General features: G+C 42.9%; 1 protein-coding gene across 3 annotated transcripts in view; it reads left to right on the top strand.

The window, feature by feature from the left end:
- The window catches only part of PRKAR1B (protein kinase cAMP-dependent type I regulatory subunit beta), a 107,228-nt gene that overhangs the window by 19,935 nt on the left and 63,323 nt on the right, over positions 1 to 23,970 (top strand). For all 3 annotated transcript variants that reach the window (XM_075285082.1, XM_075285084.1, XM_075285083.1), the window contains exon 4: positions 4,277 to 4,368. In XM_075285082.1, coding sequence (XP_075141183.1) covers positions 4,277 to 4,368 — 92 coding nt within the window. The remainder of the gene's footprint in view (positions 1 to 4,276; positions 4,369 to 23,970) is intronic.

The raw sequence follows: 23,970 nt of genomic DNA, 5'->3' as shown, positions 1-23,970 counted from the left end.
GCGCAGTCGGGTCTGCCATCGGGACGCAGGCAAGAACCGAGTGCACAGGCTGGCCGGCAGCCATTTTTTTTTTAACCCGCTATACGCGCATGCGCAGTACACTCCTGTAGTTCTATGGAGAACAGGAGCGTACTGCGCATGCGCGTGTAAGCGGCCTCTAAAAAAATGGCTGCAGGTCGGCCTGTGCACTCAGCTTTGCCTGGGTCCCGATGTTAGAGCCGACTGCGCAGGAGCACAAGTCTGACCCCAGCCGCAAAAGAAGATGAAGAGGCGGATGTTGAAGATGGAAGCATCGCTGGAGAGAGTTCTCTCACAGCATTGGAAACGCCCCCAGTGCTGTCTGAGCGCAGGGGCCCGCCCCCAGTGCTGCGAAAGAACTCATTTGCATACCGGTAAAAACCAGTATTTCTACTGAACGGCGAGCCGGAGGCGACTGATAAAGGTAGGAGACAAATAGCATTTCTTAAGGCTATGCCGACGTGTCAACTAGAAAAAAAAGTGTTTAAATGGTAGAATCCCTTTAAAGGGGTTGTCCGGGACTGAGAAAACATGGCTGCTTTCTTCTTCTCAGGAAGTGACATCATGTCCTTTGGTGACATGGTCATGCTGCACCTTAGTCTTATCCATTTGAATGGGACTGAGCTGGAGCATGGCCGTATGATCAACAGATGTGATGTCACTTCCTGTGAAGAAGATGGCAGCCATGTTTTGTAAGCCTGGATAAGTGAGGGCCCCACTAATAAATTAGCAAGTTACACCCCTCATTGGTAATAATGGAGAAGGTCACAGACATCGCCCCCTGCTTACTTTATTATTCTGAATGATCTGATTGTTTCTTACAATTGAAGTCACGAAATGAATTCTATAAAACATCTATGTGTCTATTTTTGTTACATTGTTGCGTTCCGTCTTTTTGGTCTTCAGTCGTTGCTTTACACGGTGGAGAATTTCTCAAGTCTTTCATTACTTGGGACTGGGAGATTAGATTCACATCTTCACATTCCTCAGATATTGTTACCGCACAGAAATACATTTACTGCCCAAATTCAGGTTGCGCTAAGCTTTTGGCTTCTCACCACTAAAAGCGCACTCAGTAGATTTCACCGCACAAGTGTCCGTAATCCAGGAACCCCGTCGTGTTAATCTCTGTCCATTATAACATTACATTGATCCCGTTCCTTTAAAGGGACCTCATTTCTCATAGCTGTAGATGGGCCATTCATCTGGCAGTGGCCTCATGGAAGGTGGAAATTGCCTGTGGAAGGATCCCTTTAAGAGCGGCTTAACCTCTGTCACTGCCGAGCAATCTTATAATCACCCCAGGATATTGCTTTTGTCTACAGAGGAAGGATGCATAGTTTCTCAGACAGTGAGAATTGTTGGATGTCGATGGTAGTCGGATGATTTTCGTGCACGTTGGCATAGAACTTGTTGCCTCCGGGGCAGGTAGGAATTAAGTACAGGTGGCGTCTGATGGAAATATTCAAGTAAAAACAAGTCCGGTATCTCTGGACATATCTCTGCACTAGACCTCTGGGTTATCTTTCTGTTTTGGAGAGGTAGTGAATTATAATTAATCTGTAGGTGAATGTCATCGACCACAGAGCACGGGATGGAGAGAGCCGGGTATTACACAGTGTGAGGAATCCCTTGTAGCCTAAAGGGAATCTCAGGTTTGGAACGAACGGATTGAAACAATATGGCTGAGGGAGAGAAGCTGAGCTGTGTGATATATAGGGGTATAGGATAGAGGAGAGAAGCTGAGCTGTGTGATATATAGGGTTATATGATAGGAGAGAAGCTGAGCTGTGTGATATATAGGGGTATAGGATAGAGGAGAGAAGCTGAGCTGTGTGATATATAGGGTTATATGATAGGAGAGAAGCTGAGCTGTGTGATATATAGGGTTATATGATAGAGGAGAGAAGCTGAGCTGTGTGATATATAGGGGTATAGGAGAGAAGCTGAGCTGTGTGATATATAGGTTATATGATAGAGGAGAGAAGCTGAGCTGTGTGATATATAGGGGTATAGGATAGAGGAGAGAAGCTGAGCTGTGTGATATATAGGGGTATATGATAGAGGAGAGAAGCTGAGCTGTGTGATATATAGGGGTATAGGATAGAGGAGAGAAGCTGAGCTGTGTGATATATAGGGGTATAGGATAGAGGAGAGAAGCTGAGCTGTGTGATATATAGGTTTATAGGATAGAGGAGAGAAGCTGAGCTGTGTGATATATAGGGTGTATATAGGATAGAGGAGAGAAGCTGAACTGTGTGATATATAGGGGTATATGATAGAGGAGAGAAGCTGAGCTGTGTGATATATAGGGTTATAGGATAGAGGAGAGAAGCTGAGCTGTGTGATATATAGGGTTATAGGATAGAGGAGAGAAGCTGAGCTGTGTGATATATAGGGTTATAGGATAGAGGAGAGAAGCTGAGCTGTGTGATATATAGGGGTATAGGATAGAGGAGAGAAGCTGAGCTGTGTGATATATAGGGGTATAGGATAGAGGAGAGAAGCTGAGCTGTGTGATATATAGGGTTATAGGATAGAGGAGAGAAGCTGAGCTGTGTGATATATAGGGTTATAGGATAGAGGAGAGAAGCTGAGCTGTGTGATATATAGGGGTATAGGATAGAGGAGAGAAGCTGAGCTGTGTGATATATAGGGGTATAGGATAGAGGAGAGAAGCTGAGCTGTGTGATATATAGGGGTATAGGATAGAGGAGAGAAGCTGAGCTGTGTGATATATAGGGGTATATGATAGAGGAGAGGAGCTGACCTGTGTGATATATAGGGGTATATGATAGAGGAGAGGAGCTGACCTGTGTGATATATAGGGGTATAGGATAGAGGAGAGAAGCTGAGCTTTGTGATATATAGGGGTATAGGATAGAGGAGAGAAGCTGAGCTGTGATATATAGGGGTATATGATAGAGGACAATGTGGACATTTGTGGGTAATCCTAATGCTGAACACAACTTTTGGTAAAATCTAGTCTGCGCTGAGGATGAAATTCTCCTCTCTGGCTCCAATGTTATTTCCGCCACCCCGGCCACACACAGGACTTGACTCATAGGAGCTATTTTGTACTAAAATCCAATGATCTGTCAGCACAAACATCGCCCTGCGTGATCTAAATGCACTTAAATGGCTCCAGAACATTAGAGACGATTTACAGACCTGAAACGCGGCGAGGTAAAAGCTCCCATGTGGTGCCATTGTTAGCGCAGCCACGACTTACAGAACAAATCCACTTTTCAACAACATTGTACGTCATGTCACACAATGTATATCTACACAACGTCGAGTGACTCCGGAATGGCTTTTTACCTCTCTTGTACCGATGTCATGTGATGTCATGTAACCTGAGGTCAGTGCATTGTGAGGATAGACAATCCATCTGTGCAACTGGCGCGGCCCTGCGGGAGGAAACCAATGCTAAGTTATACTGGTTTTGCACTGGAACCCTCTGTGTGTCAGGACATTTCATACGGTGGAAGCCGTATGTAGTTAGATGTAGGGGGTTGCAATGGCAGCCATATTGGTTGTCAGATTACCTTACCAGTAACGCATATAACCAGGGCTGACAACCCTGATTGTATAGCACATAAATGGCTGACAGCCCTGGTCAGGGAAAAGCAGGAAAGATCCTCCAATGCAAGGGTAGGGAACGTACGGCTCTCCAGCTGTTGCAAAACTACAACTCCCAGCATGCATCCTTGCTCTGCTGTTCTTGGAACTCCCATAGAAGTGAATGGAGCATGCTGGGAGTTGTAGTTTCACAGCAGCTGGAGAGCCCAAGGTTCCCTACCCCTGGTCTAATGCATTAAAGTTTCAGTGATCGATTCCTATGACAGTAAATAAGTAACACATATCCCCCCTACCCCTGTAGCATGGCTATGCTTTACCCCTTACTAAGCTGGCCGTGTAACCCCTTACATAAGAATCTAGAGGAACGATTTCATGCTCCTTGAAGACAGATGCCAGGGAGATAGAGCGATATTCAGTTTAATTATATTCCGCGGCCAGGTAACCTACACGTGTAGCCGCAAACAATAAAATAATGGTTTTCTTATGAAAAGTAAGCGGCATCCCGGGGGGAAAAAAAAAAAATTCTATTAAATCTTCAGGATCTTCTACCCTTATGTGAAATGAGAGGTCCTGCCCTTTTGTCAGCTTGGATACGTTTTGCATTCTTCGCAGAATCGCTCGCTCGTCCATGCCAGGGACATGAAAATAATATTCCTCTTGTGATATTTTCCCGCAGGTTATTCCAAAGGACTACAAGACGATGACTGCGCTGGCGAAAGCCATCTCCAAAAACGTTCTCTTCGCCCACCTGGACGACAACGAGAGAAGGTACGAGGCCCGGTGGCTTGGGTTCGGGTGGGTCTCAAGGGGTTAACGTGCGCACCTTGGGGTATAAGAGGCCGGTTATACCAAAGCTCGTACAGCACGCGGTAATATTGATTGATTTCCTGCGACGCCTGGCAGAGGAATAACGCCAGGATTTATAAACACGATAAACTTCACATTTCTTATAATATTAATAGTTCATAGAAGAAATGATCGATATTCAGGGAATCCGGCAAATTCCTGAAATCCTCACGTCATGTCACTCCTGAGAAGTTACTGTAAGAAATTCCAAGCAGCAACACATCCGCCCGTTTCGGTAAACACATACTGACAGAGGGGGAAGTTCCCTAAATGTTACGAGGGGGTCAGACAGCAGGAGTCATGAGACAGGCAGAACCCACACACCAACGGGACGACACAAACATAGACATCGCTAAGGAAGTGCAGTTCAACCGTCTTTGACCCGACGCGTCCATCTGTGTCCACGCTATGGCCTTTCATGTGTGGAGGGGGGCGGCTGGCGACAGATCAGACTGATGGCTTTCACACGCTGCCTTTAATGAGTGAGCGAGAAGTCAGCGGTGACCTGCGTGACCGAGGCCGACCGACTAGAAGCCAGTAGTTATGGAGGGTCTCGTAAAGAGGACGATTGTTCTTCACTCCATCTTCAGATTCCTCACAAACTGTGTAAACCTTTTTACTGTTGGCTCCTGGAGGGTATTTGTGGTCGGATATTGAGTCAGTCGTCTGATATGAAGCGCCACGGCCCCTGATAACGTAACTGGGCTTGTGAAATTTAATGACATCGCAGCCATAAAGAACCTACATTGGTCAGACTCCGGCCGCTACACGGATCATCCGAGAAGTAGTGAGTGAACTTGAAGGATCTAGGTGAAGGATATAGTCAGTAAGTAGGGCAGTGGAGTCGGAGTCAGGGCTCGTTCACATCTGCGCCCGGGACTCCATTCTGCAGGTTTCCGTTTCCTGCACAAAACAGGGGCAGGAGACGGAAACCTGCCTTCATAGAATGGGCTTGAAAAGTCTCCGGCCGTGAGCGCTGGTGAGCGTTTTATGTTCTCCGCGGCGAAACCGTTTTTTTAAAAACGGACACAGAGTCAGACATGCAGTACTCTGTGTCCGGTTTAAAAACAAACGGTTTCACCGTGGAGCGCATAAAACACTCACCGGCGCTCACAGCTAGACTTGGCATGCATGCAGAAGACGGAAACCTGAAAATGGAGATCGAACGCTGGTGTGAACCCAGCGTCAGGGGTTTATCCTACAGACTCCACAGCCTGGTAGTAAGAGGAGGAAGCGCCACTTGTTTCTTCCATTATACAGTCTCTCCTTAGGTTTTTGGGGTGGTTTGGTTACTGCTGTACCCACTATCTTGAGGACACTTTTTTTGCTCCCTCATCTTCTTTCTTAAATGGGTTGTCAACTATTTTGTGGGGGCCCGAAACCATGCACATCAATGGATCAAACTGCTTTCAGGTCTAAGGCCGGGTTCACACGGAGTTACGTGCCGCGAGATTTGGCACGTAGACGCCGCGTGACCCTTTGCGTGCCGTACACGCTCCCATTCATTTCAATGGGAGCGGGGAGCGTATGCGCCGCGCTAGTTTGCGGCCGTGCATTTATTCACGGCCGCAAACTAGCGCGGCGCATACGCTCCCCGCTCCCATTGAAATGAATGGGAGCGTGTACGGCACGCAAAGGGTCACGCGGCGTCTACGTGCCAAATCTCGCGGCACGTAACTCCGTGTGAACCCGGCCTAAAAAGAAGCAAAAGTGGAAGAGGCCCTGCTCCTAATAAAATCGGAGCTGCACCAGAGCCACCACTATACAGTGGACTAGGCTTCCTTTCCCCGTCTGCTGCTTCTTCCAGGTCAGCTGATCTGTGTAGGGTCCAGGCGTCAGACCCCCGCAGATCACATACAGATGATCCTAACCTATGAATAGGTCATGAATGGGAAGTATGCATTTAGGGCCAGACAACCCTTTAAGGGAGCATTCACATGGGGCAAAATGGCTCGGATTCTGGCGCGACTCTGCGCGGAATTCATGCGGTGTCCAAACGAATGCCATGCAGGATTGCTGCCAGAATCCGCGTGGTGAAATAACCTCCACATAGAACTCTATTGAGAGGCTTTTTAACCGCGCGGATTCTGGTGGCAATCCCACACTGCGTGATTTCCGCGCCATTTTGCCCCTTGTGAATGCTCCCTTAGGGCGACTTTACATAGAGTTTTTGCAGGAGGATTTTGAGGCGGAATCCGCCATAGGCTGAAGCCCCCACGTTACAATAAGTCAACTTTTCTTGTTGCAAATTTTGTTGGAGGTTTTTTAAACAAAACCCAGGACTGGCTACAAAAGGAATAAGGAATATCTAGGAAGCTTCTTACACTTCTCCCTTCTGCTCAATCCAGTCCCGGCTTTGGCTAAAAAAACTGCAGCAAAATCTGCAACAACAAAAATGCTGCATATCCGCAACGTGGGGGCTGAGACTTAAAATCTGCCTACCATTCATTTCAATGGGGGTCAGTAGCAGATTTTTTCCTCTAGCTATGACCTATCTTTAGGTGGATTCCATCTTGAAATCAATGGGATGGAGAGAAAACGTGACGATGCAGCGTTTGCACTAGTGTTTTTTTGAAGCCGAATTTCCAAGTTCCCTTCTATACCGGCCAGGCCTCCAGATAAAGCCTTATTCACACGTCAGTGGTTGTACGCCAAAACCAGGAGCTGGTCAAAAACACAGGACAGGTGCAAACCTTTCCAAGAGCTCTGATATCGGTGCCTGGTTACACACATTGATGCAAAACACTGACATGTGAATGAGGCCCTAACGGGGTTTTCAGGGCAATTTCCTGTGTAAACCAAAAAGTTGCCCAAACAGTGAACGTTGGTCTGACTAATAGGATACGAGGCATTTCCACAATGTGATCTCAAAATACAGCTTGGAATTTGTGTCACGGATCAGTGTGTAAACCGGAACACACTCATCATCTTGTCACGTCCAAAAGAAAGCGACTCCCAGCGCGTTTCGTGCCGCGATGTCTCGAGATTAATGGCCCTAATAGGAGATGTCAGGGCTCTTGGCGGATATGACGGGAGGTTGTTATTTTACACTTTTATGGCTATTCTTTGCTTTAATTGAAGTGCGGAATGGAATTCTTTATATTTCCTTTACATAAAACACCTGCCGTATCGGTAACGTGAGAACGGCCGCAGCTGTGATGTCTTCTAACATGGAGGCGCTCTGACCGACCAGGTAATAATAACATCTGTATTAATCCTTAGCCGTATGGTTAAAGAAGTCCTCCAGCTAAAGGAGTTTACTGACTGATACTGCCGCCTGTGGTCAAGACGAGTATGACACGACGACCGTTACCAGTAACTGCGACCCGTTGCATTCTACACTTATTTTATACCCTGAGGTTATACAGTGAGGTTCCTATTTAGGATTCTCATCTAACCAATCTATAAAGAGTGTCCCATACCCTGGAGGACCTGACACGTCCGTGCATTACATGGACAGCCCAATGGATACCATGTAGTAATTCATTTCTCCTGCAGGGGCATTGTAGGAAATGTGGCCACATGGTGCCAGGATCTCCTACATGGGATCTACTATTGAAAAACTTCCCTTTGTTTTGACCGACAATGGATTGCCCAAAACGGGCATAAAGGGAATCTCCTGGATTTTATTATGGGACGGGACGTCATTGAAGGCAGTCTGGATGTGCCGGGACTATTCGGGACTATGCCATATGCCATAATATCATGAACTCTAGCTGCACAAAACCTCTTTAAGGGCAATTCCTGGGGTATTCTAGGATAATATTGATGACCCATCCCATATATACTGTAGGTCACTAATATTAATTTGGTGGAGGGGTCTGACACCCTGGAACCCCCACCGATCAGCTGTTCTCAGCAGTGGATACACATAGAATGTAGCAGGAAGTAGATAGCGCTGTCTAGTGGCAGAACCGAGTTACTGCATTCAAATGAAAGAGAGCTGATCTGCAGTACCTGGTCTGACCACTACATAGAGAACAGCGCTGTTTGCTTCCTGATTCATAAACACTGTATGTGCTGCTGAGAAGAGCTGATCGGTGAGGGTGCAGGGTCTCAGAGTGCCACTGTTCTGCTACTGATGACCTATCCTTAGGATACTTGTGTTTTTGGGAATGACAACATGTCAATTATACCTGCAGGACATATTTCCTATCACAGAGCTGTGTGCTGCTGTATGGTGCCCGCACGAGATGCCATGTTGTTCCCTAGATAATATACAATGGGTCCAGCCGCTACTTTAGCCCGTCGCAGGCGCTGTATTTAGGATTTCCACTGCATGTTCCTCTATTACACCCTAATATTTTACATATATACAGAGATGACCCCTCAGCCTAATCCTGAGCGATGACTGGAGATTATCCACATATGGCAGCATAAAAACACACTGGATACAGCTACAGTCAGCGCTCTCATCTTTCACATGGGAATTGAGCTAGGATTCCCTGCCTCACGCTTACGGTATTTTTTTTAGCAGTGAGAAATGCCTGAAGTCAGGAAAAGTTCAACAATTCCTGCAATTCTGCTTCATGGCTGCAAAGCGTCACTCTGTTACACAAGTCATCTGCAGAACTGAGCCCGGGATTACCAGGAGGGAAGGAATGTGCAATGTACGAGGGCCGTCCTATAGCGACATACGTCCGCCAGGGACAGGGCTCGGGGATTATATATACTTAGTGTACAGATAATTTGTAAAAGAGGTGACATCCCAAATATGGGGTAACAATGTCAGAGCTGTCGGAACGGGGCCAAAGACAAAAACTCTGCTCGAGCCCTGCCGTCTATTCCTTGCTATTTAGACTTTTCTGCTTACGGTAGTTTTTTTTTGGTCACTTTTCCCCTTTTGGGGTTTTCTATATAAAGTATATAAACGACATTTATAAGGATAGAGACAGTCCAAAACATCAGACCCCTTCCAAACATAGGTCTTACCTGTAGACTCCATGCAATGCAATAAATTGTAAGGTCACGTCTACAGGGCCCCTTAAAGGAGACTGTCAGAGATAACTGCAAAACCCGTGCAAGTGCTTTGAGGGCGGTCCAATTCCCTGAAGTGCTTTCTGCATGGAGCTGCTCAACAGCCCCTCCCCTGCGGTACGGGAAAGCGGTAACAGGCTTCCGATTGGGTAGTACAGCTTTCCCTCAGGGGCAGGGCTGTGGAGCACTTCAGGGTGAAGGACCGCCCTCAGGGCACTTGCAGGATTATAGATGTGATTGTCACAGACACTTAGATGGCTCTCCAGGATCTTGCCTAGAACTGTCAGCAGTTTTGCAAATTCCCTTTAAGTCACTTTTAAAGGGGCGGGATTATAGAATGCACACGACTCGGGACAGGTCTTATTCCTGCCGCTTTGTGGCCCAGGGTCATGGACTTGTACAAGGACACGTTGTTGGCTACACACGACACAATTTCTAGACAATTTGATATTGAATTTCCAAAAATTGTTTTTTGTGTGTTTTTGCTGCTTTTTGTCTTCCGGATACAAATTCCTGACAGGATCCTTCCTCCTAAGACAGCCGTGTTTTCCCACACACAGTTGTGTCAAGCACCGTCAGGTTCAGAGAAGTCTCCCAAACCCAAGCTGATGTTGACCTGAACTTCTCGGAGAACATCTTGTGAGGTAGCGGCTGCTCTTTCATTGTCCTTGGAAAAAAGTAAGAGTGGCTAAGATTTCACCTAACAAAGATGGCCTTTCAGGCCGCTACAACAGCTGGATGGGGCGTCACACACACCCGAGCCTGTCAGCTGCCGCAGCCACATATCCAGACTGATGGAAACTCAATACTTTAACCCTTTGGCGCCACCAATTTTATGTGTTTATAGTATAATGTAATGTTTAGCCTTCTGGAATTCTAGCTTTCAACTCCAGTTTGGTCACAATAATTGGGAAGTCGGGGAAATAATGGCGGCTTGTGAAGTGATCGCACCAGGCCGAGCTGCCGAGGGACACATGTAATACAGACTTTCTATCTATCTATCTATCTATCTATCTATCTATCTATCTATCTATCTATCTATCTATATATCTCCTATCTATCTATCTATCTATCTATCTATCTATCTCCTATCTATCATCTATTTATCTATCTATCTATCTATCTATCTCCTATCTATCTATCTATCTATCTATCTATCTATCTATCTATCTCCTATCTATCATCTATTTATCTATCTATCTATCTATCTATCTATCTCCTATCTATCTATCTATCTATCTATCTATCTATCTCCTATCTATCTATCTATCTATCTATCTATCTATCTATCTATCTATCTATTATCTATCTATCTATCTATCTATCTTCTATCTATCTATCTATCTATCTATCTATCTATCTATCTCCTATCTATCTATCTATCTATCTATCTATCTATCTATCTCCTGTCTATCTATCTATCTATCTATCTATCTATCTATCTATCTTCTATCTATCTATTATCTATCTATCTATCTATCTATCTCCTATCTATCTATCTATCTATCTATCTATCTATCTATCTCCTATCTATCATCTATTTATCTATCTATCTATCTATCTATCTATCTATCTATCTCCTATCTATCTATCTATCTATCTATCTATCTCCTATCTATCTATCTATCTATCTATCTATCTATCTATCTATCTATCTATTATCTATCTATCTATCTATCTTCTATCTATCTATCTATCTATCTATCTATCTATCTCCTATCTATCTATCTATCTATCTATCTATCTATCTATCTATCTCCTGTCTATCTATCTATCTATCTATCTATCTTCTATCTATCTATCTATCTATCTATCTATCTATCATCTATCTATCTATCTATCTATCTATCTCCTATCTATCTATCTATCTATCTATCTATCTATCTATTATCTATCTATCTATCTATCTATCTATCTCCTATCTATCTATCTATCTATCTCCTATCTATCTATTATCTATCTATCTATCTATCTATCTATCTCCTATCTATCTATCTATCTATCTATCTATCTATCTATCTCCTATCTATCATCTATCTATCTATCTATCTATCTATCTATCTATCTCCTATCTATCTATCTATCTATCTATCTATCTATCTCCTATCTATCTATCTATCTATCTATCTATCTATCTCCTATCTATCTATCTATCTATCTATCTATCTATCTCCTATCTATCTATCTATCTATCTATCTATCTATCTCCTATCTATCTATCTATCTATCTATCTATCTATCTATCTATCTATCTCCTATCTATCTCCTATCTATCTATCTATCTATCTATCTATCTATCTATCTATCTCCTATCTATCTATCTATCTATCTATCTATCTATCTATCTCCTATCTATCTATCTATCTATCTATCTATCTATCTATCTATCTATCTCCTATCTATCTATCTATCTATCTATCTATCTATCTATCTCCGATCTATTTCCTATCTATCTATCTATCTCCTATCTCTCTATCTATCTATCTATCTATCTATCTATCTATCTATCTATCTATCTATCTATCCATCATTCACAGCGGTCTTGCATTCGTGACATAAGACCCCTGAGTACTGACCTTCATCTATAAGACATTTATGTCTCACCTTGTGGATATGAATCTGCTTAGATCTAATGTGATGACCGAGGACAGATTTGGCGCGGTTTCAGATTGTCCGGTCAGACCGTATATTACCAGATAAGTCGCCGTCCGTGGCGATCGTGTGAGCATTGCTGGTGTTTTTCCCATTACACTATGTGACGCCTGTCCTGCTCCTGACTACAGGAAAGTCATTACGGCCTAGGTGTCCCCGCCATGTACTGAGTCATGGAGTCGCTTATCAGGGCTGCGGGTGGGTGATATCCTTCCTTCTAGGCCAAGTCTTTGTATATGGCGGCTGTGCTGGCACAAAGAACTTATAATGACCAAATAATGATGTGGGTGAGAGTCGGGACAAGGTGTGGGGTGAAATCAGATAGTACAGGGGGAGAATTGTAGCCTGGTCTAGATAACTACATACATATATCTATTATATTATTGTATATACATACTCCCTGTGTCAGTCTTCACTGTGCTTCTGGTATTCTGTTCATAAACCAATACGACTAGTGGTAGTGTGTATATCTGTGCCATGGTGGATAATATTGTGTAGGGACAGGTCTATGGGGTTATTTTGGCAGCCCCTTTCATCGACATGACAACATTAACATTTATCTTAAGATCCCATGTTGTGTCTTAGTGATTACGACACTGAAAATAAAGCAGGCGAGCGGACGGGCACTTACTGGGCAGCCACCTGCCATGTTTATGGTTCTGGTAAATCTATACTTAGCCCCCGTGTTATACCCCGAGCAACCACAGCTGCTGCACAATATGGCCAGAAACACTAAGACCCTTAAAGACGCAGCGCCTTAAATATTGTATTTACATTTCTCAGGCTTAGACACCTATAAATATAGTTTAGTTGCGCCCGGTGGCGCAGTGTCCAGTTGGTGGCCCGTGCGCCCTATATCAGGCCATTCACCTGTTATTTTGGAGGACACCAACATGGGGAGATCATACAGACTCCATATACATGGAACCCTTTACCGAAGACTCTTTTTTCCTTAAAATGTTCCGTTTTTCCGACATATCCTATTTGCAGGAGCAGCCGCCATGTCGGTGGCCGCCACCTGGGGGCACTGTGCTCATAGTCATCGGGTTCAGGCCGGTGCCAGCATTGCAGCCGACAAGCTCGGGAAGGAATGTAAATAGCAATTATTAAATGTTCTGCTTTGACGGGAACGTATTGAAAATTCAATTTTCTTAGTAATAGCATTCATCCACTAGAAAGAACAGTTTGCATCCAGTCACTGGGGCACAAAGTGGATTTCTGCCGGCTTACACAAAGAGCCGCAATTGTGGCATTTCAGGACGCCTGGACCCGGCATGAAAATATGTGATGGCGATATTTCAGACTTAGCACAAATCCTCATAGCGCAGAGCATTACTATTGTTTTATGGCCGGGTTTGAGCTATCAGTGTAAGGGTATAATGCTTGTTGTCGCTGAGATTTTACTCAATCTTGGCAAATTCTGAGACGGATCATCAGGAAAGTGATAACATTTAACTCCTCGCCTTGCTCAGTTGTATAGAGAAAGTCCTAATCTACCCATAGTAATGCCGAATAGTGCACATGACCCCCCTCTGCATCGCCCCCCAATGAATACACACCTGAAATCAGCTCTCTGAAGCTAATACAGGCCCTAGACCAGACCCCATAAATACAGACTCTAGACCACAAAGACCAAACTAATACAGATCCCAGACCAGACCCTTTAAGTAGAGGCCCTAGACCGAACCCCTTAAATATAGACTCCAGACCGAACCCCTTAAATATAGACTCCAGACCGAACCCCTTAAATATAGACTCCAGACAGAACCACTTAAATATTACCCCTAGTATATCAGCTATAAGATATAAGCTCGGTATAAGGATCGGTCCTGGTATATCAGCTATAAGGTATAAGCTCGGTATAAGGATCGGTCCTAGTATATCAGCTATAAGGTATAAGCTCAGTATAAGGATCGGTCCTAGTATATCAGCTATAAGGTATAAGCTCAGTATAAGGATCAGTCCTAGTATATCAGCTATAAGGTATAAGCTCAGTATAAGGATCGGTCCTGGTATATCAGCTATAAGGTATAAGCTCAGTATAAGGATCGGTCCTAGTATATCAGCTATAAGGTATAAGCTCAGTATAAGGATCGGTCCTAGTATATCAGCTATTAGGTATAAGCTTGGTATAAGGATCGGTCCTGGTATATCAGCTATAAGATAAAAGCTCGGTATAAGGATCGGTCCTAGTATATCAGCTATAAGGTATAAGCTCAGTATAAGGATCGGTCCTAGTATATCAGCTATAAGGTATAAGCTCAGTATAAGGATCGGTCCTAGTATATCAGCTATAAGGTATAAGCTCAGTATAAGGATCGGTCTTAGTATATCAGCTATAAGGTATAAGCTCAGTATAAGGATCGGTCCTAGTATATCAGCTATAAGGTATAAGCTCAGTATAAGGATCGGTCTTAGTATATCAGCTATAAGGTATAAGCTCAGTATAAGGATCGGTCCTAGTATATCAGCTATAAGGTATAAGCTCAGTATAAGGATCGGTCCTGGTATATCAGCTATAAGGTATAAGCTCAGTATAAGGATCGGTCCTAGTATATCAGCTATAAGGTATAAGCTCGGTATAAGGATCGGTCCTGGTATATCAGCTATAAGGTATAAGCTCAGTATAAGGATCGGTCCTGGTATATCAGCTATAAGGTATAAGCTCAGTATAAGGATCGGTCCTGGTATATCAGCTATAAGGTATAAGCTCAGTATAAGGATCGGTCCTAGTATATCAGCTATAAGGTATAAGCTCGGTATAAGGATCAGTCCTAGTATATCAGCTATAAGGTATAAGCTCGGTATAAGGATCAGTCCTAGTATATCAGCTATAAGGTATAAGCTCGGTATAAGGATCGGTCCTAGTATATCAGCTATAAGGTATAAGCTCGGTATAAGGATCAGTCCTAGTATATCAGCTATAAGGTATAAGCTCGGTATAAGGATCAGTCCTAGTATATCAGCTATAAGGTATAAGCTCGGTATAAGGATCGGTCCTAGTATATCAGCTATAAGGTATAAGCTCGGTATAAGGATCAGTCCTGGTATATCAGCTATAAGGTATAAGCTCAGTATAAGGATCGGTCCTGGTATATCAGCTATAAGGTATAAGCTCAGTATAAGGATCGGTCCTAGTATATCAGCTATAAGGTATAAGCTCAGTATAAGGATCAGTCCTGGTATATCAGCTATAAGGTATAAGCTCAGTATAAGGATCGGTCCTAGTATATCAGCTATAAGGTATAAGCTCGGTATAAGGATCGGTCCTAGTATATCAGCTATAAGGTATAAGCTCAGTATAAGGATCGGTCCTGGTATATCAGCTATAAGGTATAAGCTCGGTATAAGGATGGGTCCTAGTATATCAGCTATAAGGTATAAGCTCAGTATAAGGATCGGTCCTGGTATATCAGCTATAAGGTATAAGCTCAGTATAAGGATCGGTCCTAGTATATCAGCTATAAGGTATAAGCTTGGTATAAGGATCAGTCCTGGTATATCAGCTATAAGGTATAAGCTCAGTATAAGGATCGGTCCTAGTATATCAGCTATAAGGTATAAGCTCGGTATAAGGATCGGTCCTAGTATATCAGCTATAAGGTATAAGCTCAGTATAAGGATCGGTCCTAGTATATCAGCTATAAGGTATAAGCTCAGTATAAGGATCGGTCCTGGTATATCAGCTATAAGATATAAGCTCGGTATAAGGATCAGTCCTGGTATATCAGCTATAAGGTATAAGCTCAGTATAAGGATCGGTCCTGGTATATCAGCTATAAGGTATAAGCTCGGTATAAGGATCGGTCCTGGTATATCAGCTATAAGGTATAAGCTTGGTATAAGGATCAGTCCTGGTATATCAGCTATAAGGTATAAGCTCAGTATAAGGATCGGTCCTAGTATATCAGCTATAAGGTATAAGCTCAGTATAAGGATCGGTCCTAGTATATCAGCTATAAGGTATAAGCTCAGTATAAGGATCGGTCCTAGTATATCAGCTATAAGGTATAAGCTCAGTATAAGGATCGGTCCTGGTATATCAGCTATAAGGTATAAGCTCAGTATAAGGATCGGTCCTAGTATATCAGCTATAAGGTATAAGCTCGGTATAAGGATCAGTCCTGGTATATCAGCTATAAGGTATAAGCTCAGTATAAGGATCGGTCCTAGTATATCAGCTATAAGGTATAAGCTCAGTATAAGGATCGGTCCTAGTATATCAGCTATAAGGTATAAGCTCAGTATAAGGATCGGTCCTAGTATATCAGATATAAGGTATAAGCTCGGTATAAGGATCAGTCCTGGTATATCAGCTATAAGGTATAAGCTCAGTATAAGGATCAGTCCTAGTATATCAGCTATAAGGTATAAGCTCAGTATAAGGATCGGTCCTGGTATATCAGCTATAAGATATAAGCTCGGTATAAGGATCGGTCCTAGTATATCAGCTATAAGGTATAAGCTCAGTATAAGGATCGGTCCTAGTATATCAGCTATAAGGTATAAGCTCAGTATAAGGATCGGTCTTAGTATATCAGCTATAAGGTATAAGCTCAGTATAAGGATCGGTCCTAGTATATCAGCTATAAGGTATAAGCTCAGTATAAGGATCGGTCCTGGTATATCAGCTATAAGGTATAAGCTCAGTATAAGGATCGGTCCTAGTATATCAGCTATAAGGTATAAGCTCAGTATAAGGATCGGTCCTGGTATATCAGCTATAAGGTATAAGCTCAGTATAAGGATCGGTCCTAGTATATCAGCTATAAGGTATAAGCTCGGTATAAGGATCGGTCCTGGTATATCAGCTATAAGGTATAAGCTCGGTATAAGGATCGGTCCTGGTATATCAGCTATAAGGTATAAGCTCAGTATAAGGATCGGTCCTAGTATATCAGCTATAAGGTATAAGCTCGGTATAAGGATCAGTCCTGGTATATCAGCTATAAGGTATAAGCTCAGTATAAGGATCGGTCCTAGTATATCAGCTATAAGGTATAAGCTTGGTATAAGGATCAGTCCTGGTATATCAGCTATAAGGTATAAGCTCAGTATAAGGATCGGTCCTAGTATATCAGCTATAAGGTATAAGCTCAGTATAAGGATCGGTCCTAGTATATCAGCTATAAGGTATAAGCTCAGTATAAGGATCGGTCCTGGTATATCAGCTATAAGGTATAAGCTCAGTATAAGGATCGGTCCTAGTATATCAGCTATAAGGTATAAGCTCAGTATAAGGATCGGTCCTGGTATATCAGCTATAAGATATAAGCTCGGTATAAGGATCAGTCCTGGTATATCAGCTATAAGGTATAAGCTCAGTATAAGGATCGGTCCTAGTATATCAGCTATAAGATATAAGCTCGGTATAAGGATCGGTCCTGGTATATCAGCTATAAGGTATAAGCTCAGTATAAGGATCGGTCCTGGTATATCAGCTATAAGGTATAAGCTTGGTATAAGGATCAGTCCTGGTATATCAGCTATAAGGTATAAGCTCAGTATAAGGATCGGTCCTAGTATATCAGCTATAAGGTATAAGCTCGGTATAAGGATCGGTCCTAGTATATCAGCTATAAGGTATAAGCTCAGTATAAGGATCGGTCCTAGTATATCAGCTATAAGGTATAAGCTCAGTATAAGGATCGGTCCTGGTATATCAGCTATAAGATATAAGCTCGGTATAAGGATCAGTCCTGGTATATCAGCTATAAGGTATAAGCTCGGTATAAGGATCGGTCCTAGTATATCAGCTATAAGGTATAAGCTCAGTATAAGGATCGGTCCTAGTATATCAGCTATAAGGTATAAGCTCAGTATAAGGATCAGTCCTAGTATATCAGCTATAAGGTATAAGCTCAGTATAAGGATCGGTCCTAGTATATCAGCTATAAGGTATAAGCTCAGTATAAGGATCGGTCCTGGTATATCAGCTATAAGGTATAAGCTCGGTATAAAGATCGGTCCTGGTATATCAGCTATAAGGTATAAGCTCGGTATAAGGATCGGTCCTAGTATATCAGCTATAAGGTATAAGCTCGGTATAAGGATCGGTCCTAGTATATCAGCTATAAGGTATAAGCTCAGTATAAGGATCGGTCCTAGTATATAAGGTATAAGCTCTGTATAAGGATCGGTCCTACTATATAAGCTATAAGGTATAAACTCATTATAAGGATCAGTCCTAGTATATCAGCTATAAGGTATAAGCACAATATAAGATTCGGTCCTAGTATATCAGCTATAAGGTATAAGCTCAGTATAAGGATCGGTCCTAGTATATCAGCTATAAGGTATAAGCTCGGTATAAGGATCGGTCCTAGTATATCAGCTATAAGGTATAAACTCAGTATAAGGATCAGTCCTAGTATATCAGCTATAAGGTATAAGCTCAGTATAAGGATCGGTCCTGGTATATCAGCTATAAGGTATAAGCTCGGTATAAGGATCGGTCCTAGTATATCAGCTATAAGGTATAAACTCAGTATAAGGATCAGTCCTAGTATATCAGCTATAAGGTATAAGCTCAGTATAAGGATCAGTCCTAGTATATCAGCTATAAGGTATAAGCTCGGTATAAGGATCGGTCCTGGTATATCAGCTATAAGGTATAAGCTCAGTATAAGGATCAGTCCTGGTATATCAGCTATAAGGTATAAGCTCGGTATAAGGATCGGTCCTAGTATATCAGCTATAAGGTATAAGCTCAGTATAAAGATCGGTCCTGGTATATCAGCTATAAGGTATAAGCTCAGTATAAGGATCGGTCCTGGTATATCAGCTATAAGGTATAAGCTCAGTATAAGGATCGGTCCTAGTATATAAGGTATAAGCTCTGTATAAGGATCGGTCCTACTATATAAGCTATAAGGTATAAACTCAGTATAAGGATCAGTCCTAGTATATCAGCTATAAGGTATAAGCTCAGTATAAGATTCGGTCCTAGTATATCAGCTATAAGGTATAAGCTCAGTATAAGGATCGGTCCTGGTATATCAGCTATAAGGTATAAGCTCAGTATAAGGATCAGTCCTAGTATATCAGCTATAAGGTATAAGCTCAGTATAAGGATCGGTCCTGGTATATCAGCTATAAGGTATAAGCTCAGTATAAGGATCAGTCCTAGTGTATCAGCTATAAGGTATAAGCTCAGTATAAGGATCGGTCCTGGTATATCAGCTATAAGGTATAAGCTCGGTATAAGGATCGGTCCTAGTATATCAGCTATAAGGTATAAGCTCAGTATAAGGATCGGTCCTAGTATATCAGCTATAAGGTATAAGCTCAGTATAAGGATCGGTCTTAGTGTATCAGCTATAAGGTATAAGCTCAGTATAAGGATCGGTCCTGGTATATCAGCTATAAGGTATAAGCTCAGTATAAGGATCGGTCTTAGTATATCAGCTATAAGGTATAAGCTCGGTATAAGGATCGGTCCTAGTATATAAGGTATAAGCTCAGTATAAGGATCGGTCCTGGTATATCAGCTATAAGGTATAAGCTCAGTATAAGGATCGGTCCTGGTATATCAGCTATAAGGTATAAGCTCAGTATAAGGATCGGTCCTAGTATATCAGCTATAAGGTATAAGCTCGGTATAAGGATTGGTCCTAGTATATCAGCTATAAGGTATAAGCTCAGTATAAGGATCGGTCCTAGTATATCAGCTATAAGGTATAAGCTCAGTATAAGGATCGGTCCTAGTATATCAGCTATAAGGTATAAGCTCAGTATAAGGATCGGTCCTAGTATATAAGGTATAAGCTCGGTATAAGGATCGGTCCTAGTATATCAGCTATAAGGTATAAGCTCAGTATAAGGATCGGTCTTAGTATATCAGCTATAAGGTATAAGCTCAGTATAAGGATCGGTCCTGGTATATCAGCTATAAGGTATAAGCTCAGTATAAGGATCGGTCCTGGTATATCAGCTATAAGGTATAAGCTCGGTATAAGGATGGGTCCTGGTATATCAGCTATAAGGTATAAGCTCAGTATAAGGATCGGTCCTAGTATATCAGCTATAAGGTATAAGCTCAGTATAAGGATCGGTCCTAGTATATAAGGTATAAGCTCGGTATAAGGATCGGTCCTAGTATATAAGGTATAAGGCTCAGTATAAGGATCAGTCCTGGTATATAAGGTATAAGCTCGGTATAAGGATCAGTCCTGGTATATCAGCTATAAGGTATAAGCTCAGTATAAGGATCGGTCCTAGTATATCAGCTATAAGGTATAAGCTCAGTATAAGGATCGGTCCTGGTATATCAGCTATAAGGTATAAGCTCAGTATAAGGATCAGTCCTAGTATATCAGCTATAAGGTATAAGCTCAGTATAAGGATCGGTCCTAGTATATCAGCTATAAGGTATAAGCTCAGTATAAGGATCAGTCCTAGTATATCAGCTATAAGGTATAAGCTCGGTATAAGGATCGGTCCTAGTATATCAGCTATAAGGTATAAGCTCAGTATAAGGATCGGTCCTAGTATATAAGGTATAAGCTCGGTATAAGGATCGGTCCTAGTATATAAGGTATAAGGCTCAGTATAAGGATCAGTCCTGGTATATAAGGTATAAGCTCGGTATAAGGATCAGTCCTGGTATATCAGCTATAAGGCTCAGTATAAGGATCAGTCCTGGTATATAAGGTATAAGCTCGGTATAAGGATCAGTCCTGGTATATCAGCTATAAGGTATAAGCTCGGTATAAGGATCAGTCCTGGTATATCAGCTATAAGGTATAAGCTCAGTATAAGGATCAGTCCTGGTATATCAGCTATAAGGCTCAGTATAAGGATCAGTCCTGGTATATCAGCTATAAGGTATAGGGATGGGTGTAGAAGGTGTAAGAAATCTCTGGTCATGAAATGATCCTTATGGTGTGAACAGAAGACTCCCCTTGGCTCGGAGGTGCCGTATCTGCCATATCTGCTACAAGCTTATTTGTAGAAGGTTTTAACACTTGACCTGCAGAGACAACAGCGGGGACATCTCCATCCTTAAGGTCCCTTCTGGCCTAATCACTTCCTGCCAAGACTCTAAACCTCTCTCATTTGCTTTGTGTTTGGTGGAGCTGGGAGCCTTCCTGCCCCATTCTGCCCCATTGTCTTGTCTCCAGTTACCTTGTTTGTTTTCTGACTTTGTGACAGAGTCGAGTGCTCTCCATTAACCCCTTCTGCCGGGGCAAATTATATGGCAGCATCTTGGCCTACAGTCCCCAAGGAACTCCAAGTGTAAACAGTTCTCCTCTAAAGATACACTTGCTTGTTGTTACTGTCTTGTTAACATCATTGTTCTGTTGTATAGTCACAGTGCCCGAAACTATCATAAGTACAATCTTGTTCCTTCAGTTTAGGTAACAGAGGACGTCAACAAAAGTGTCCCGGCCATTAGGTGTCCTGCAGTTGTCACCCTTAGACCGAGGATTGCTGTGTATATATGTATACTTTGTATATGTGTATACCCGGCCATAAAGATAATACTAGCATTATAGATATATGGCCGGTCATGGCGCCATTAATAGCTTTAGCACTTGGGCCCAGAAGCCTGTTTTTAGGACGTACGTCCCATTACTAGGCGGCACGGTCGTGTTAATAAGCCTATTTACTTACCAGCGAATACTCGGAGAATCTTAGGTTGAAGAGTAACCATTATGGAGAAAGTGGGAATTCCCTGGATCCGCAGACTCCTTTGTGTCTGAGTTAATTTTTAATGACTTGTGTCTCTGATGTTTTATTGTCTTGTTTATTCACTGTGGCGAATGTGCAGAAAGTGGGGATGGCGGTATGTGCCGAGGACGGAGCTGTGTACTCTGTACGATCCTTCTAATTACAAGTGGCTGCTAGATTGTGAGCCTCGGTGTCACCTAAGTTCTTGCACTCCTTTGGGTTATTGGGTTAAGTTAATGTGTAATTTTTTGTAATTTTTTTCTGTTAAAGTTGACCTGCCACCTACTCAGGACTGATCTCCAAGCAGAGATTTATTAAAGGGATTATCCTTAAGATAGGCTACGGAGTTTAGATCGGCAAGGGTAAGACTGTCAGGACCATTGCAGATCAGCTAATTTCTGGAGCATTGTTTATATGATGGGCGCTGCAGTATTCACTCACTATGGGGGGTATCAACATTACATTTGTTTCCCATTCAAGATTGTGGGATACAGGTGCTGAACCCAAAACCATCACAGCAAATGAGGCGTGCAGCACCCGTCATGTAAACAATGCCAGGAGCTGATCTGAAGGGATCCCAACAGTGGAACTAAAATCAATGACCTATCTTAAGGGTAGGTCATCAGATTGAATTGGTGCATAGGGAGCAGTCTGTATAACAGAGGGGCATAGGGAGCAGTCAGGGAAGTGGGGAGCAGTCTGACAGAACAGAAACCATGGGGAGCGGTTCGTAAGAGATGGGGATCTGGATATCAGTCTATGTAATGGGGAGCAGTCTGTTTGGAGGGGACATAAGAAGCTGTTGGGGGAGTGTGTGGAACAGTCTGTACAAAAGCGACACAACAAGCAGCCGGGGAGTAGGGAGAAGTCTGTACAGAAAGGACATAAGAAGCTATTGGGAAATGTGGAGCAGTCTGTACAGAAGGGACATAACAAGCGGCTGGGGGTAGGGAGCAGTCTGCACAGAAGGGACATAACAAGCGGCCAGCAGGTAGGGAGCATTCTGTACAGAAAGGATATAAGAATCTGTTGGGGGAGAGGAGCAGTCTGTACGGCAGGGACATAAGAAGCTGTTGGGGGGGGGGGGGAGCAGTCTGTACAGCAGGGACATAAGAAGCTCTTGGGGGAGAGGAGCAGTCTGTACAGAAAAGGCATAAGAAGCTGTTGAGGATTAGGGAGCAGTCTATACAGTAAGGATATAAGAAGCTATTGGGGGTGGGGAGAATTCTGTACAGAAAAGGCATAAGAAGCTGTTGGGGAGTAGGGAGCAGTCTGTACAGCAGGGACATAAGCTATTGGGGGGTTGGGAAGCAGTCTGTATGGCAGGGACATAAGAAGCTGTTGGGGAGTAGGGAGCAGTCTGTACAGAAGGGACATAAGCTATTGGGGGGTTGGGGAGCAGTCTATACGGCAGGGACATAAGCTATTGGGGGGTTGGGGAGCAGTCTGTACGGCAGGGACGTAAGAAGCCATCAGGTGAGTGGGGAACAGTCTGTACAGTTGGGGAATGTCTGTCCTCTAAAAAAAAAAAAAGAATTAGAATACAATCTAGTATTTTCTGTTATCAGCCAGGACAGACTGGTAAGGAGGTGACTGTAATATTCTTCCAGGAGTCTGCCTTCTCCCATGGCCCCTCCTTTATCTGACTTCTCTCAGAACCTTTTCTTTCTAAGGATCCAGCAGAGTCTGTAACATTTTACATTCCGACATCTAGAAGGTTCTCCCTAAGCATCTGCGTGATCTTATCAGATCGTCTTATAACGTTACAATTGTAGATCAAGGTATCGCTCCTTTAAGAACAGGCTCCGAATCTATGATCTAAGTTAAGAACGACACAAAAGTAGCGGAATTTGGCAAAATTCCCACACTACAGTCATTGAAGAAAACCATTTGAAGTGTCTTGGAAGTCTTGAGCCGGGTTTGCTGATAATTGATGTTTAACACATGAGAAGACTGGAGATTCGGAAAATCATTGTCTACCTCGCCGGAGATCCATTATAGGGAGCCGAGAGCTTTGTGTGTTTAGGGCTGACAGATACCCTGCAGTCAGATTGACGCGCAGCTTACCCGTGTCACACTTTGATTCATAGATTTTTGTTTAATGGACAAAGAATTTCTTTCTCCTTTGCCAAAGGCCAATTTTCACAGAATCCCCTAAAACTGGGGAGATTTTTGTGTGGCGGGTGGATGGTAGGAGTGTGCTGCATACAAGAGGCATGACCT

Source organism: Leptodactylus fuscus, chromosome 8, assembly GCF_031893055.1.
Source record: "Leptodactylus fuscus isolate aLepFus1 chromosome 8, aLepFus1.hap2, whole genome shotgun sequence".
NCBI classification, from domain to species: Eukaryota; Metazoa; Chordata; class Amphibia; order Anura; family Leptodactylidae; genus Leptodactylus; species Leptodactylus fuscus.
This window is presented reverse-complemented; position numbering and strand designations above follow the sequence as displayed.